The sequence below is a fragment of the Hibiscus syriacus genome, unplaced genomic scaffold (genome assembly GCF_006381635.1).
Source record: "Hibiscus syriacus cultivar Baekdansim isolate YM2019G1 unplaced genomic scaffold, ASM638163v2 tig00111105_pilon, whole genome shotgun sequence".
In the NCBI taxonomy this organism is placed as follows: Eukaryota; Viridiplantae; Streptophyta; class Magnoliopsida; order Malvales; family Malvaceae; genus Hibiscus; species Hibiscus syriacus.
In genome coordinates this window covers 4,490,221-4,502,398 of record NW_024062987.1, presented here as the reverse complement: position 1 = coordinate 4,502,398, position 12,178 = coordinate 4,490,221, and the positions used below count along the sequence as shown (strand labels likewise).

The 12,178-nt window shown below is 32.7% G+C and overlaps 2 protein-coding genes and 1 non-coding gene across 4 annotated transcripts; 2 read left to right on the top strand and 1 right to left on the bottom strand.

Moving 5' to 3' along the window:
• Positions 1–815: 815 nt before the first annotated feature.
• Positions 816–2,726, top strand: LOC120153834 (protein yippee-like). The gene is made up of 5 exons (XM_039165707.1): positions 816–911; positions 1,648–1,691; positions 2,146–2,254; positions 2,343–2,398; positions 2,490–2,726. Exons 1-5 carry the CDS (start codon positions 816–818, stop codon positions 2,572–2,574), a joined length of 390 nt encoding a protein of 129 aa, XP_039021638.1. The 3' UTR covers positions 2,575–2,726.
• Positions 2,727–3,676: 950 nt separating this feature from the next.
• TRNAM-CAU lies at positions 3,677–3,748 on the top strand. Its single transcript has one exon. It is a non-coding gene; the product is annotated as a tRNA-Met (tRNA).
• Positions 3,749–3,927: 179 nt separating this feature from the next.
• On the bottom strand, positions 3,928–10,389 carry LOC120153831 (chlorophyll(ide) b reductase NOL, chloroplastic-like). 2 transcript variants are annotated; one of them, XM_039165703.1, is made up of 13 exons: positions 10,106–10,387; positions 9,866–9,934; positions 9,204–9,262; positions 8,992–9,078; positions 8,431–8,498; positions 8,291–8,339; positions 8,131–8,216; positions 7,545–7,602; positions 6,652–6,702; positions 4,862–4,912; positions 4,745–4,786; positions 4,238–4,348; positions 3,928–4,107 (listed from the first exon to the last, which is right to left on the bottom strand). In XM_039165703.1, exons 1-13 carry the CDS (start codon positions 10,350–10,352, stop codon positions 4,060–4,062), a joined length of 1,026 nt encoding a protein of 341 aa, XP_039021634.1. In that variant the 5' UTR covers positions 10,353–10,387; the 3' UTR covers positions 3,928–4,059. The 2 variants fall into 2 exon arrangements, with proteins under 2 accessions (XP_039021634.1, XP_039021632.1); XM_039165701.1 differs by having other exon boundaries at positions 4,745–4,912; positions 10,106–10,389.
• Positions 10,390–12,178: the final 1,789 nt, after the last annotated feature.

Genomic DNA, 12,178 nt, shown 5'->3' with positions numbered 1-12,178 from the left:
CCATTGATTGGAAGGTCCAACAGCACAGCTACATCTTTATATTTGTCGCATGAGAGATGAGAAGTATTAAATCTATCATGATTGTTATTAAGGACAGAGTCAAGATTTCAACTTAAATGATAAAATATAATTTTTCTAAATTTGAGAAGAGACATAATTATTTTATAAATATTTAAATTTTATATATAAATTAAATATAAAAAAAATTTTGGCTGTGGGCCCCACAGCGCCTCCCAAGCTCTCTGTCCCTCGTTGTTGCAAGGGAAGATACATGTAGTTCTTATAATTTCAAGTAAAAAATTAAGAAAACTAAAGAAATGGAAAGATTTTCGAGAAAGGCAAAACTTGTATCATCCGTAGAATACACGTCCGGGAGGTTCTCACTTTTCAGAGAAAAAGGGTAAAATAAATGGTGGAACGTGATAGCTTCTTTGGTGGACCACTTTTCTGGTTAATTGAACAATTGAGGACACCAAAGCATAAGCAAAACAACAGAGAAGGAAGGGCAAGTCAGCAAGGCATTAAAAAACAATTACTTTATAATCATCCCAAACTCCAAAGCTATACCCCTTTCTTCCCTTCACTTATAATCTTCCCTTTTCTGGTATTTCAGATGCAATCCATTTAATTTCCTGCATTTCTGACTACCCTTTTCACCGATCATCCATCATTTCTTTATTTTCTGTGATAATCATATTACTGTGTTCAAAGTTCTCATTTTTTCTTCCTTTCGAGCATCCCAAAATAAAAAGTCTCTTTGTATTTCTTCTTCTTCTTCATCTGTGTTTTGTAAAGATTTGGTTGGTAGTGGATACATGGGGAGGTTATTTTTGGTGAATCTTGAAGGGAAGGTTTATAGCTGCAAGCACTGCAAAACCCATCTTGCTCTTTGTGATGATATCGTCTCCAAGGTTCCTTTTTTTTTCCTCTTAAATTTGATTCCTTTAACTTTTGTATGAAATCTTTGTTGGGTCCCTTGGTTGATTAAATTGAGATGTCTTCTATTATTAAGCTAGGAATTTCGTATTCCATTTTGGTTTTTTTTTTTTCTGACTTGATGATGCATTGGAATTAGTATTTGTTTTGCAAGTTCAATGGTTCTACTATGTTAATTTTATCATAGATAAACTGGATGCTGTGAGGATTTCATCTCTTTGTAGGCATAGAATATAATTTGGTGTCCTCTGCAAGGGTTTGGATCTTTGATGATAGCAAATTGTTGGCATTTTAATACAAACATGATGTTAAATGTATTTTATTTTGCTTTAGTAAGGACTTGTGCTAGAGACAAATATGGTAGATTTTGCATATTTGGTTCTACCGGTGTAGTCGTAAAACGACGCTACTGTGAAAAGAAGACAGTGAGTGTCATATGCACTCAAATCGCTTGAAAGTTATAATGCTTATACTTGACCTAGAAACTGGGTAGTGGATGATAACTATGGTGGTAAGGAATGAATTTTTTTTATCGCCAAAGTAGTTATATATTTCATATGTATATCGGTGTAGTTGCTTATTCTGGGTTGGTCTTGGGGGTGCTTTCACATCGGTACTAACGATTTTTATGGTGCTGGAGAAAAAATTGTTTGGGGTTCTCTTATGAGCACAGTTTGTAACCAAGTGTTTTGCCTGTGTTGTTTTATTCAGTCCTTCCACTGCAGGCATGGGAAAGCATATCTCTTCAGTAAGGTGTAAGTTTCTCGGTTTAGATACCCCATTGGTATTGTTAAACAACTACTCTAATGTTTACCTATGATATAATTATAAGGCGTTGGCTAGTTCTATAAACAAATAACGATTGCGGTTATCAAACTATGTTGTACTCGTAATCTCTTGATTAACAGGTGATGAAAAATTGTGCTTGATGAATTTTTTGTTGGTTCTAGTAATTTGTTTTGTTCACTTAGAGCTAGTCAATAGCATTGCATTTTCAAATCCCACTTGCATAATCTTTCGAGAAAATGAGATTTTGAGTTATCGGAATAGAATGCTTGTTTTTGTGTGTTGCATTTTGAAGGATATATATTCCAAGGATGGACTTTGTGGACATCCCACTTGCATGACCTTTCGAGAAAATGAGATTTCGAGTTATCTGTATAGAATGCTTGTTTTCGTTTGTAGTTTTCATCTCCCATTGTTTCTCAGAGTAAACATTTCTTCTGGAGGGAAGGAAGATAGAATGATGATGACGGGGTTGCACACCGTGGCGGACATCTTCTGCGTTGGATGTGGATCGATTGTGGGGTGGAAATACGTAAGCTTTTTAGTATTGCATTTTCGAAATTCATGGTTTATTGTATCAGTTACTTGTTGCTGTTGTTTACGAGGACTGTTTCTTTTAGGAATTTGCCCATGAGAAGAACCAGAAATACAAGGAAGGAAAATCCGTCCTTGAGCGGTGAGTAAATAAATCAGAAATATAGAAGCTTCGAATTCGGACTAGGGAAGGAGGTTCTTAACAGAGGTTTCTGGATCTTGGTGTTGAAAAGGTTTAAGGTGTCTGGTCCGGACGGAAGCAATTACTGGGTCAGCCATGGTAGACACGTTGGTGGGAGTGATGCAGATGATGTTTGATGAATATGGTCAAATTCGAAACTGTACATTCATTATCCCCTTAAATCTCATTAAACTCTCATGTGAATCCTTAAAAACCAGAAGTACTTAAGCAGCTTGCTCAACTCGCTGTGGGAAAAAAACCAAACATGATTGGAAAACATTGAATTGTTGATTATGTTTTAGCTAATATTGAAGCCTGACCAGAAATATTGGTGAACTTCATAGTAAGATTTTAATACAAAATCATAATATGCGGCATATAGAAAAGGATAAAGATTTGGTCTAACGACCCAAATTGTGTGATAATATTAAATATGAAACGACATATGTTGGTGACTACAAAAGGAAAGCATATCCGAATGCCTAAATTAAAGAGATCCATCCCACACGGTTTCAATTTGCCAACCAACCGAACTTTGTTTACAACAACTTACACCTCCAAAGTTTTTTTATGATAAAACTAATTATAAGCTGGTTCAATAGAATAAAATATTATTTTTTAAAAAAAAGCATGAACGTTGTAAATGAAGTAAATTAGATTGTTGTAAATGAAGTAAATTAGATTGAAGATTATAATGTGTCATTTTAGTATCGATGTTGTTTCAAAATATTTGTATTACTTGTGTAGCATCGAAATGTAAACTCTAAATTAGCTAAAATTTTCTAAGCAGTCCTCCAATTATGCAGTGTTTGTGATATAACATCTAAGTTTATAATGCTTGCACATGAGTCCCTGTTTGAGTATGAATGATTGCAAACCTCTGATTTTGTCGGTTTTCAAATTGGAAGGATGCTACCTCGTGGACAAGTAGATGCCAAGTGACTCAAAATGTTGAGTTCCAGATTTCCAAAAGGAGACAAATGCTATTTACGCCAAAGATTAAGAATAAAAGATTGGTAGATTGTTCTTTAGAAACTAGCTTTAGAAGTTTTGATATACGTTGTGGAATAATCCAAGATAAGTTGATATCAGTTCTAAAGGAAATGAAGTAGATTGTTTGGTTAGCAATACGGGATGCCAGATGAGTAGTGTACCGAGGTGTTAGAATAGAGCGTGCACTGTCGAACGCCGGTGTTAAAATATAAAATAAATAATATTTATCGTAATATATGCAAGCAAATCAGAGTGGCGCAGCGGAAGCGTGGTGGGCCCATAACCCACAGGTCCCAGGATCGAAACCTGGCTCTGATAGCCTTTTCTTGTTCTTCACTCTTACCTCCTTTTTATCATGTTCTTTGTTACCTCTGCATTTCCAATATTTTCATCAGTTGCAGTATTTTACAACAAACCTACTCCTCTGTTAGTGAAAGATTGATAGCTTGAACGAACAAACAAACAAAAATGGTGAGGAGCAGGAGGGATGGAATTCTTTCCTTGTTAAAGAATGGAAAACCATTTGGATAAGAATTCTGGGAATATTATCCTAAAAACACACTAATTTTGACATAGAAAAATTGTGGTGGTATGTTACACATTTAGGAACTTTACAGTTTGGATGTTCTTCAATCTTCAAGCATGTATCGGTTTCGCCTTGCACCAAATGCTAGTCTCTGCATCACGAGGGCAGCCAAAAGCACATAAGTGAATTTTTTTCTACTTTATGACAGCAGAGGTTAAAATATTTGATGCCAACAAGTTCGGAAATCATGACAGATAAGAGAATTTGCTTCATTTCTTAACTGAAAATATCTGGGAGTAGGCTTTCAAGCCAGTGAGGAACCGGATATAAGTTGGCTTCCACGATCCACTTGCTGGGATCGACCTGATGTTCGGCACAAGGTAGTCTGCAACCTGTGCCCAAGACCAAATTCCCCAGAACAGAACAATACATAAAGGCAATTAATGAAAAAGAAAGAACAAAATTGACGAAAACGAGTATACAAGGCTGTAGGCTAACTTCTTACCAAAGTAAACCAAGGTATGTTTCATCTTATGTTACTCGAAGTTAGATATGAATGTCGAATATGGGCATCTTAACTTTATTCTTGTAACAAAATTTTTATTTGTGTGACATTTATCATACTTGGAATCTTATTATAGCTGAGGCCTTCATATTTAGACAGAGACTTCAACCCCGGTTTTTTTCCCTCTAACGTGATTGAATTTAATATCCCACATGTCCAAACTAAAAAGATATAAAATAAAGAACCATAGATTGAACTTGTAGATCACTACCCTAAATCTTACCACTTCAGCTGGTTCTGCTAAAACATTGATGAAAAACTTGGCCTGAAAATGACAAAATATTAGAAAATTTCTTTTATAAACTGAACTAACAAAAGAAGCATATGAAGCATAGTAGACCTGCTTTGTGGTTGCACCAGACATTAGAAGATCGGTTGTCACCATTCCTGGCTGAAAGGTAGAAGATAAACATATGACAATATGAAAAAGGTTGAGAAATCTAACAGATATAGATAGCATCTATGTTAATGGAACTCAAACAAAAAATTCGAGTTAGTCGAGTCAATTAGACTTATTTTATCAACCAGACTTGATTATAAATTTTACCGAATCAAATCGAGCAAAAAGAAATTTGATTAGAGTCATATAAATCTATTGAGTTGAAATAAATATCTAACTATATTTAAGTATGACGTAGTATTTGTCCAATATGGATATGTTCCATTATTTCCTTTTTTTCCTTTTCAGGATTTTCATGAATTTGAAGGATCCAAGGAGGATCATATCCTCGAACTCATGTTTGGATATGCACTGGTCAGAGTGTCGAACAAAGATACTTCAAGAAAAATAAAAAGCCGAAGCAACATAGTGTATCCTTCTTTTCTGACAACATCTCACCTTTGGAACCCAAAAACAAGGTCTGTAAATTTTCATTTCTAAAACTTGCAAAACAAAAGAAATTAAAAGGGACGGTAGCAAAAACACATGGATTTAGGTAACAATGGAGGATACACAATCACAAAGGATGACAACAGAGTAAAGAAATAATTCTTTCAAGTTAGCACTGTAAACCAAGACACTAAGTTATGGAATAAAGCTTAAAATTATTATGTACATTCCTATTCACCTCATCATCTTTTCAATCAAGGCACACAATTTGTGTTGGTCGCCTAGATAAATTATCAAATTTTGAGGGGGGCAAAGCTAAAATGTTTTTGTGTTAAGGCCTAAATTGAATTATTAATTTTTAACATTAGCCAAAAGGGTTTAATTGCATTATTTATATTTGGGAGGGACTAAAGGTATACTTTTACCATTTAGCCAAGGGGCCAAGGCACCACCTCGTAACTCTTCACAATAACTTTGTAGCATAAGCTAAGAAATAAACTAATGGTTTTTTTAATTCTTTGCTTCGTGAACCTTTAAATCTGACTTGGGGCTATCCAAAACTTCTAAATGTAATCATCGGCCGAATGCCGTTGATATAATATTTTGCTCCAAGTCAGTTCTAGTGGCATCCTACTGAAAGGAAAGGTTAATCATCCTCCTATACTTTTTGTATTATTGCTGATTACTTGCATACCAAGGACCTGAAACTATGGGTGATATGTGACTAAAGTCTGACTGAAAGAGATTTATGAGAGAGACTACGTCTAGATTGGTTAGGCATATATCGAAATATAAATTTAGAAATACCGGTTTGTGTAAAAACAAATCCACAATGTTTAGCTTCTTTGGTATTCTGTTTTACGTATTTTCTTTGTGTATAACTAACTTATATTAGTAAAGCCTGCAAGGAACTAACATGAAAGCAAGAAATTTAGCCTAAATCACAGATGTAAGGCAGACTTAATATTGAAGACAGGATAAGAATAAAGAAGAAATATACAAGCATCATCGGAATCAGGGACGGAGGCATATAGGAGCTCACCCCAAAAAAAACAATTTTTTTTATCATTAAATAATATTGGGATAATTACCTATTTAGGCCTTTAAATTTTGATTTTACCCCCCCAATTTTTTTATCATTAATAATATTGGGATAAATACCTATTTAGGTCTTTAAATTTCGATTTATTTTGATTCCCCCTTTCTCTATTGTTAATTATACTTTGCCCCCTTGAACTAAAATCCTGGCTCCGTCCTTGATTGGAATGGAAATTAGATGATTGTTTAATGTAAAAACGTACCGATAGATTATGTATTACAACATTTTTAACATCTTGCATCTTCAGTTCAGCCTGTGAACAGATTAAAATATCAAACATTACAAATTCATTTCTGTAAGAAATGTCCTTACCAAAGAAGATAAATAAACATTATAGTCATTGAGAACATTCTTTACATGACTGATCACATAAAAAACATTACAAGAAAAAACAACAAAACAACAATCTGCAGACAAGATTATATATGCGTGTGTTATGTACACTCAAATGGAGCATACGATACGTACCATGCTCATTCTTTCAGAAACTAAACTATTCCTCTTTGAAATATCAGAAGAGAGCAACTTGAGAAAATCCAAACTCTACATCCAATCATTTTTTTGTAGGAAAAAGGTGCAAGGAATTTTTTTTCACCTAAGACATTATGTCAGCTCAACGCTCATTTTTCTGCCACCCTCTAAAATAACAAGTACACGTGGCATATGATTTGTCATTCTCCTTCATGCATAAAAGACAACCTGGATCCCACTTTATTCTTTTGTCTAGAATTCTACTGCATCCATGCATAATAAGTGCACGTACATTCCCTCACATATTAAAGCCTCTTTTCCAACGACGATGATGTACTTTGAGTCTCTTCAAAGTAACATTTCAAACGAAGACAGTCACTCTACTTAAGGCAATTTAGTTAACTATCATAGCCAAACTATCCCACCCACATGACGATAAGTTTTTTGCACCCCATTAAGAAAATATGCCATTAAAAATAAAAGGAACCTCAAGATGTTTCAAGAAGGAAAAATAGACAAAGTGATACTCAATTGTCATCGTGAATGAAAGAAAACAATTGAATTAGTTTCCTCACAAGAATTTATAGACTATAAGGCACTTTGCAAGACAAGCGGAACATGTACCTGCAGCGATTTTGTCAAATGAACCACGCTACGTTTGGTTGCACCATATGCAGCAAACCTGTGGAAAAAGAAGATGGATAATCAAACAAGGAAAAGGCGGAATTATATTAAGAAAAAGTAATGCATTCGCATGGGAGGATGGAAGTTAAGATATTTAATAAATCCTCCTATGTTATTAAGCTGCAATAACGGGAAGAAGACTCTATTAGCATTACATAAAAAAATATTTTAATATAACTTTCTTATCCTAGAAACGACATGCTAAGAAAAGCTTGTATGATAATGAAACAAGCCATACTCGAAAAACAATATCACTTAAATGAAGCATAAAAATTTAACACAACCCTGCTGTGAAGTAGTGATAAAGCAAGATATAGTCGAACAAAAGACATAACGTATGGCAATCGGAAAGTATAGTGCATGGTCAGATAATTCAAAATTGCCAACAAAACCGGGAAGGACTACTAGATGATAAGAAGCTGAGACAACATTATGGCAGGGCACAATGCAAGATATAGAGATATTCACTTAAACAACCCAAAATTTTTGGCCTACAGCCCACAGTAATTAAGTAAAAGAGGAATACCTAGGGGTTGGTCTTCCATCTGAACCAGCTCCATCAATGTTGAAAATATGACCACCTCGAGGCTGTTGCAACATCATCTTGATGGCCTGAGAGACAACTATGCATCATAACAGAACTAAAACAGTGCCAAGCAAGAAAAAATATACTATTTTGTTTTTACCTCACGACAACAAATCATCAACCCAAGGGTGTTTGTAGAAACAACTTCACTGCATAATGACAACCCATCTAATAAATCATTGAAAAAACATGCCGAAACCAGGGCCAAGACAAAAAAAAAGACAATATATGTATGCTCACATAAGATCTTCATCTGATGCTTCTGCCAGTGGTTTATAACTATATGCATTGGATCCTGCATTATTAATCTGCATCATTCTCAACATAGAGTAAGATTATAACATTGGAAGAGAAACTTTGCTAGAGTAATATGTAAAGCTTTGTACGAAAAAGAATATAAAATATCATAATCAAAAGGAAGGCGAATCTAAAAGAGAGAATTCATTTTACGGGTTGATAAAGACGTGTAACACAAGCATGTGCCATGATATAAAACCCAGAGTTGAGACAGAGTTTAGATCTGTAGCAACAACCATTAATGTTTGGGTACAACTACAAATGGAAAGTGTGCTGAAAGCACACCTTTTGCTCTTAAAAATATCATTTTTCATTACATCAAACTATGACAGAGGGTTCTATGGTTTAAACCAAACAATTATTTGCATGTTTATGACATTGTTGAAGTTCACTCACAAGTTTCAAATGGTAGCAGAAACTAAAAGAACCCATCATCAAGTTCCCACATAAAAAAAATGAACCATAAAAAATACACTTAGAGGGACCAAGATTAGACATAAATACCCATATGTCAATGTATCCCAGGTTCTTTTGAGCGAATAAAACTAAATTCTTCACATCCTCTGCCACTCTAACATCACACTGAGTACCCTGTGAACCAGATTGGTTCAAAGCAGCATTAAGCTTAAATTGGAGAAAATATCGGTGTGAAAAATGAAGTTAAAAGTATATAAGAAGAATTGGGAAGCCATAAAAACAAGTTATAGCAGATGTACCCACACACGTTCCCCATATTCTTCTCTGAGGCTCTTAAAAGCGGATTCCACCCCTTCAGCTGTCCAAATATTAATTAAGTGTAAAACTAGTTTAAAGGCGGAAAGATCGTAAACAAAATATGACCCAATAATAGAAAATATTCAACTGGAATACTATTAAACAAACATTTAAAAGATCAACAGGGGAAGACAGAATATGACAGGTCAGAAAGCAATTATATTAGTAGTCAGACACCAGAAGATAAGGCCTGCTGCAATATGTTCATGGCAAAACAACACATGACAAAAATCTCAATTCTCCTACAATATTACTCAGACTTGAGTGTAAGCATCTCATTCGAGCATGTGTTCAACATAAGTAAACATTTGGAGAATCAATGCCATATCCCTGTACTCGTATCCGATATAAGTTTAAGTTTAACAAGGTGTTGAACATGTGTACTTCAAACAGTACCAAAACAAAATGAAGAATGGAAGTACCAAATCTCTCTGATGCCCTTTATTTCGATATCTTCAAGAAAATAATTATTTTTTCACAACGTTTATCACGTAAAATAAAAAGTAGACGACTTTTAGCAAGTTAAATAATAGGTAAAATATATTGCAATGCAGCATAAGAGCTTTTCAGTGATAAGAATTGAGAAAAGCAGTAGAAATGTTACCAGATCTTGAACAAATGATGACATTGTCATCAGCTACCAGAAAGTTTTTCGCCAAGGCGTACCCTATTCCTGAAACCAATAAATTCGTTCATAGCTTTTCTAAAGAAAAAAGATAGGGAAATCGTTTTAAAGCTGTCTCTACAAATTATCTTCAACCTAAGTTTCTTCCAATCAAGAAAATCCAGGCCCTATCCACACCACACACATAAAAAAATAAGAGAGAGAAAAAGAAGAAGACACCTTTGCTTGAGCCAGTTATGAGAACGTTGTAAGGAGGAACCATGGGTTGCGTTTTTCCATTGATGGAAGCTTGAGCTTTTACTAGCAGTGGAGGATTGGAGAGGCTGTGGTTCTTTTGAAGTGAAACATTAGCTGTAAGGCTGTAAGACTGAAAATGGGAGGGTTTGGAGATGGGTGAGAAGATGATTGGATGAGCCCTTGAAGACCAAAAATCAGTGAAGAATTGGCAAGTTGAAGCAGTGGCCATGGATGATTGATTGAGTTTCGATGATTAGCTCCAATGCCTACACTATATCTGCTATTGCTTCATGTTTACCCACGTGGCGTGCTGCCACATTAAAACCTTACCAACCCATTTCCCTGGTGATTTTTTCGGAAAATCATCTAGCACCTTTATTTTCTTGTCAGACATCGTGTTGATTATATTTTTCGATCTAATACTATTTATAGAAAGATACATTCTTATACTGTGCTTTACTAATTTGACGCTACGTGAGATAAGACTCGTCCCTGCAACGTGCCTTATTTAACGTGTAAAAAAATTGAGTGTTAGTTTTATAAATAATTGTAAACTAATGTCTAATATGTAATTAATTTATATTAGGATAATATTTGTTTAAAAACGTTAATTTTATTTATTTATTTTTTTGTATTATTATTTTTAATAACACTTAATAATGTTTATTTACTTTTAAAATTAATTGTTTAAAATATTAAAATAAATCTTTAACTACAATTGAGAGATCAAATAAATTATTATTTATTTTTTTAAAATAAATAAATAAAAATTAAGTAAAAATGAATTAAAAATGCAATAAAATGCAATAAAATAAATATTAAATTTTAATTTTATTAAAAATGAATAAATATTATTAACTGTTGTTAAAAAATAAGAATTAATGAATAATAATTCATTTGATCCCTTAATTGTAATTAAAAATTTATTTTAATATTTTTTATATTTTTAAACAATTAATTTTAAAATACTCTATTCTCAAGATCTAAAGTCAAGTTTATGATTGTTAAACAGTTGTAGGTGTGGAAAGTTACATGGATCGAATGAAAATCCGATCGTACAAAGTCAATAACTCAAAATTGTCTAACTGTTATCTTAATATCAACTCAATTGTACCACGAATATACATCCGATCAAAGAGTTGATCTTTTCTGCTCAATCTTCACAAAAATTGTTTTGTCTCATCATTTTTTCCAGCGTATAAGCTCATTTCTTTTTATAACATTCATGCAAAAGAATATACGTATTGTGTAATTTCATGCAAAAATCAAAATTTGTCGAGTTATAAAATAATTTACAAAAGAATATTTAAAAGTATTTTAAAATATGAATATTTTTATAAAAATTTTATAATTATTATTTCTTTTACAAAATGATGATGATAATAATAATAAATATTTTATAATTTAAAAAATTATAAATTTCATATATTTTTAAAAAATTTATTGACTTTTAAAACTAATTGTTTAAAAATATAAAAAATATTAAAATAAACTTTTAATTACAATTGACTTTTGCAATAAAAGTCACTCTACTTTTTTTTATGCACGTGGATAACTATATTCAACAGAAAATAATTTAAAAGGAAAGGAGCATATACGAGGGAGAAAATGATGAGACAAAACAGTTTTTGCGAAGATTGAGCAGAAAAGATCAACTTTTTGATCGAATGTTTATTCGTGATACAATTGAGTTGATATTTAGACAACAGTTAGAAAATTTTGAGTTATTGACTTTGTACGATCGAATTTTCATTCGATTCCTGTAGCTTTCTACACGTACGACTGTTTAACAATCATAAACTTTATTAAAATAAAATTTTAATTACAATTGAGAGATCAAATGAATTATTATTCATTAATTATTATTTTTTAACAACAGTTAAAAAAGTTTATTCATTTTTAATAAAATTAAATTTTAATATTTATTTTATATTTTTTAAAATTAATATTAAAAAATATTTTAAATAAAGATATGATATTTATTTAGCTTTACATTATATTTTTATTGAATTTTATTCATTTTTAATTCATTTGTATTGTATTTTTATTTATTTT

What these genes read in the sequence shown, in the direction of transcription:
- LOC120153834 (XM_039165707.1), top strand. Translation starts at nt 816, where the DNA reads ATGGGGAGGTTATTTTTGGTGAATCTTGAAGGGAAGGTTTATAGCTGC. An exon ending in GTGATGATATCGTCTCCAAG is followed by an intron (nt 912 to 1,647) that starts GTTCCTTTTTTT and finishes TGTTTTATTCAG; the next exon opens with TCCTTCCACTGCAGGCATGG. An exon ending in CGATTGTGGGGTGGAAATAC is followed by an intron (nt 2,255 to 2,342) that starts GTAAGCTTTTTA and finishes TGTTTCTTTTAG; the next exon opens with GAATTTGCCCATGAGAAGAA.
- LOC120153831 (XM_039165701.1), bottom strand. Translation starts at nt 10,352, where the DNA reads ATGGCCACTGCTTCAACTTGCCAATTCTTCACTGATTTTTGGTCTTCA. An exon ending in CATAACTGGCTCAAGCAAAG is followed by an intron (nt 9,935 to 10,105) that starts GTGTCTTCTTCT and finishes TATTGGTTTCAG; the next exon opens with GAATAGGGTACGCCTTGGCG. An exon ending in TAGCAGAACCAGCTGAAGTG is followed by an intron (nt 4,349 to 4,744) that starts GTAAGATTTAGG and finishes TCTTGGGCACAG; the next exon opens with GTTGCAGACTACCTTGTGCC.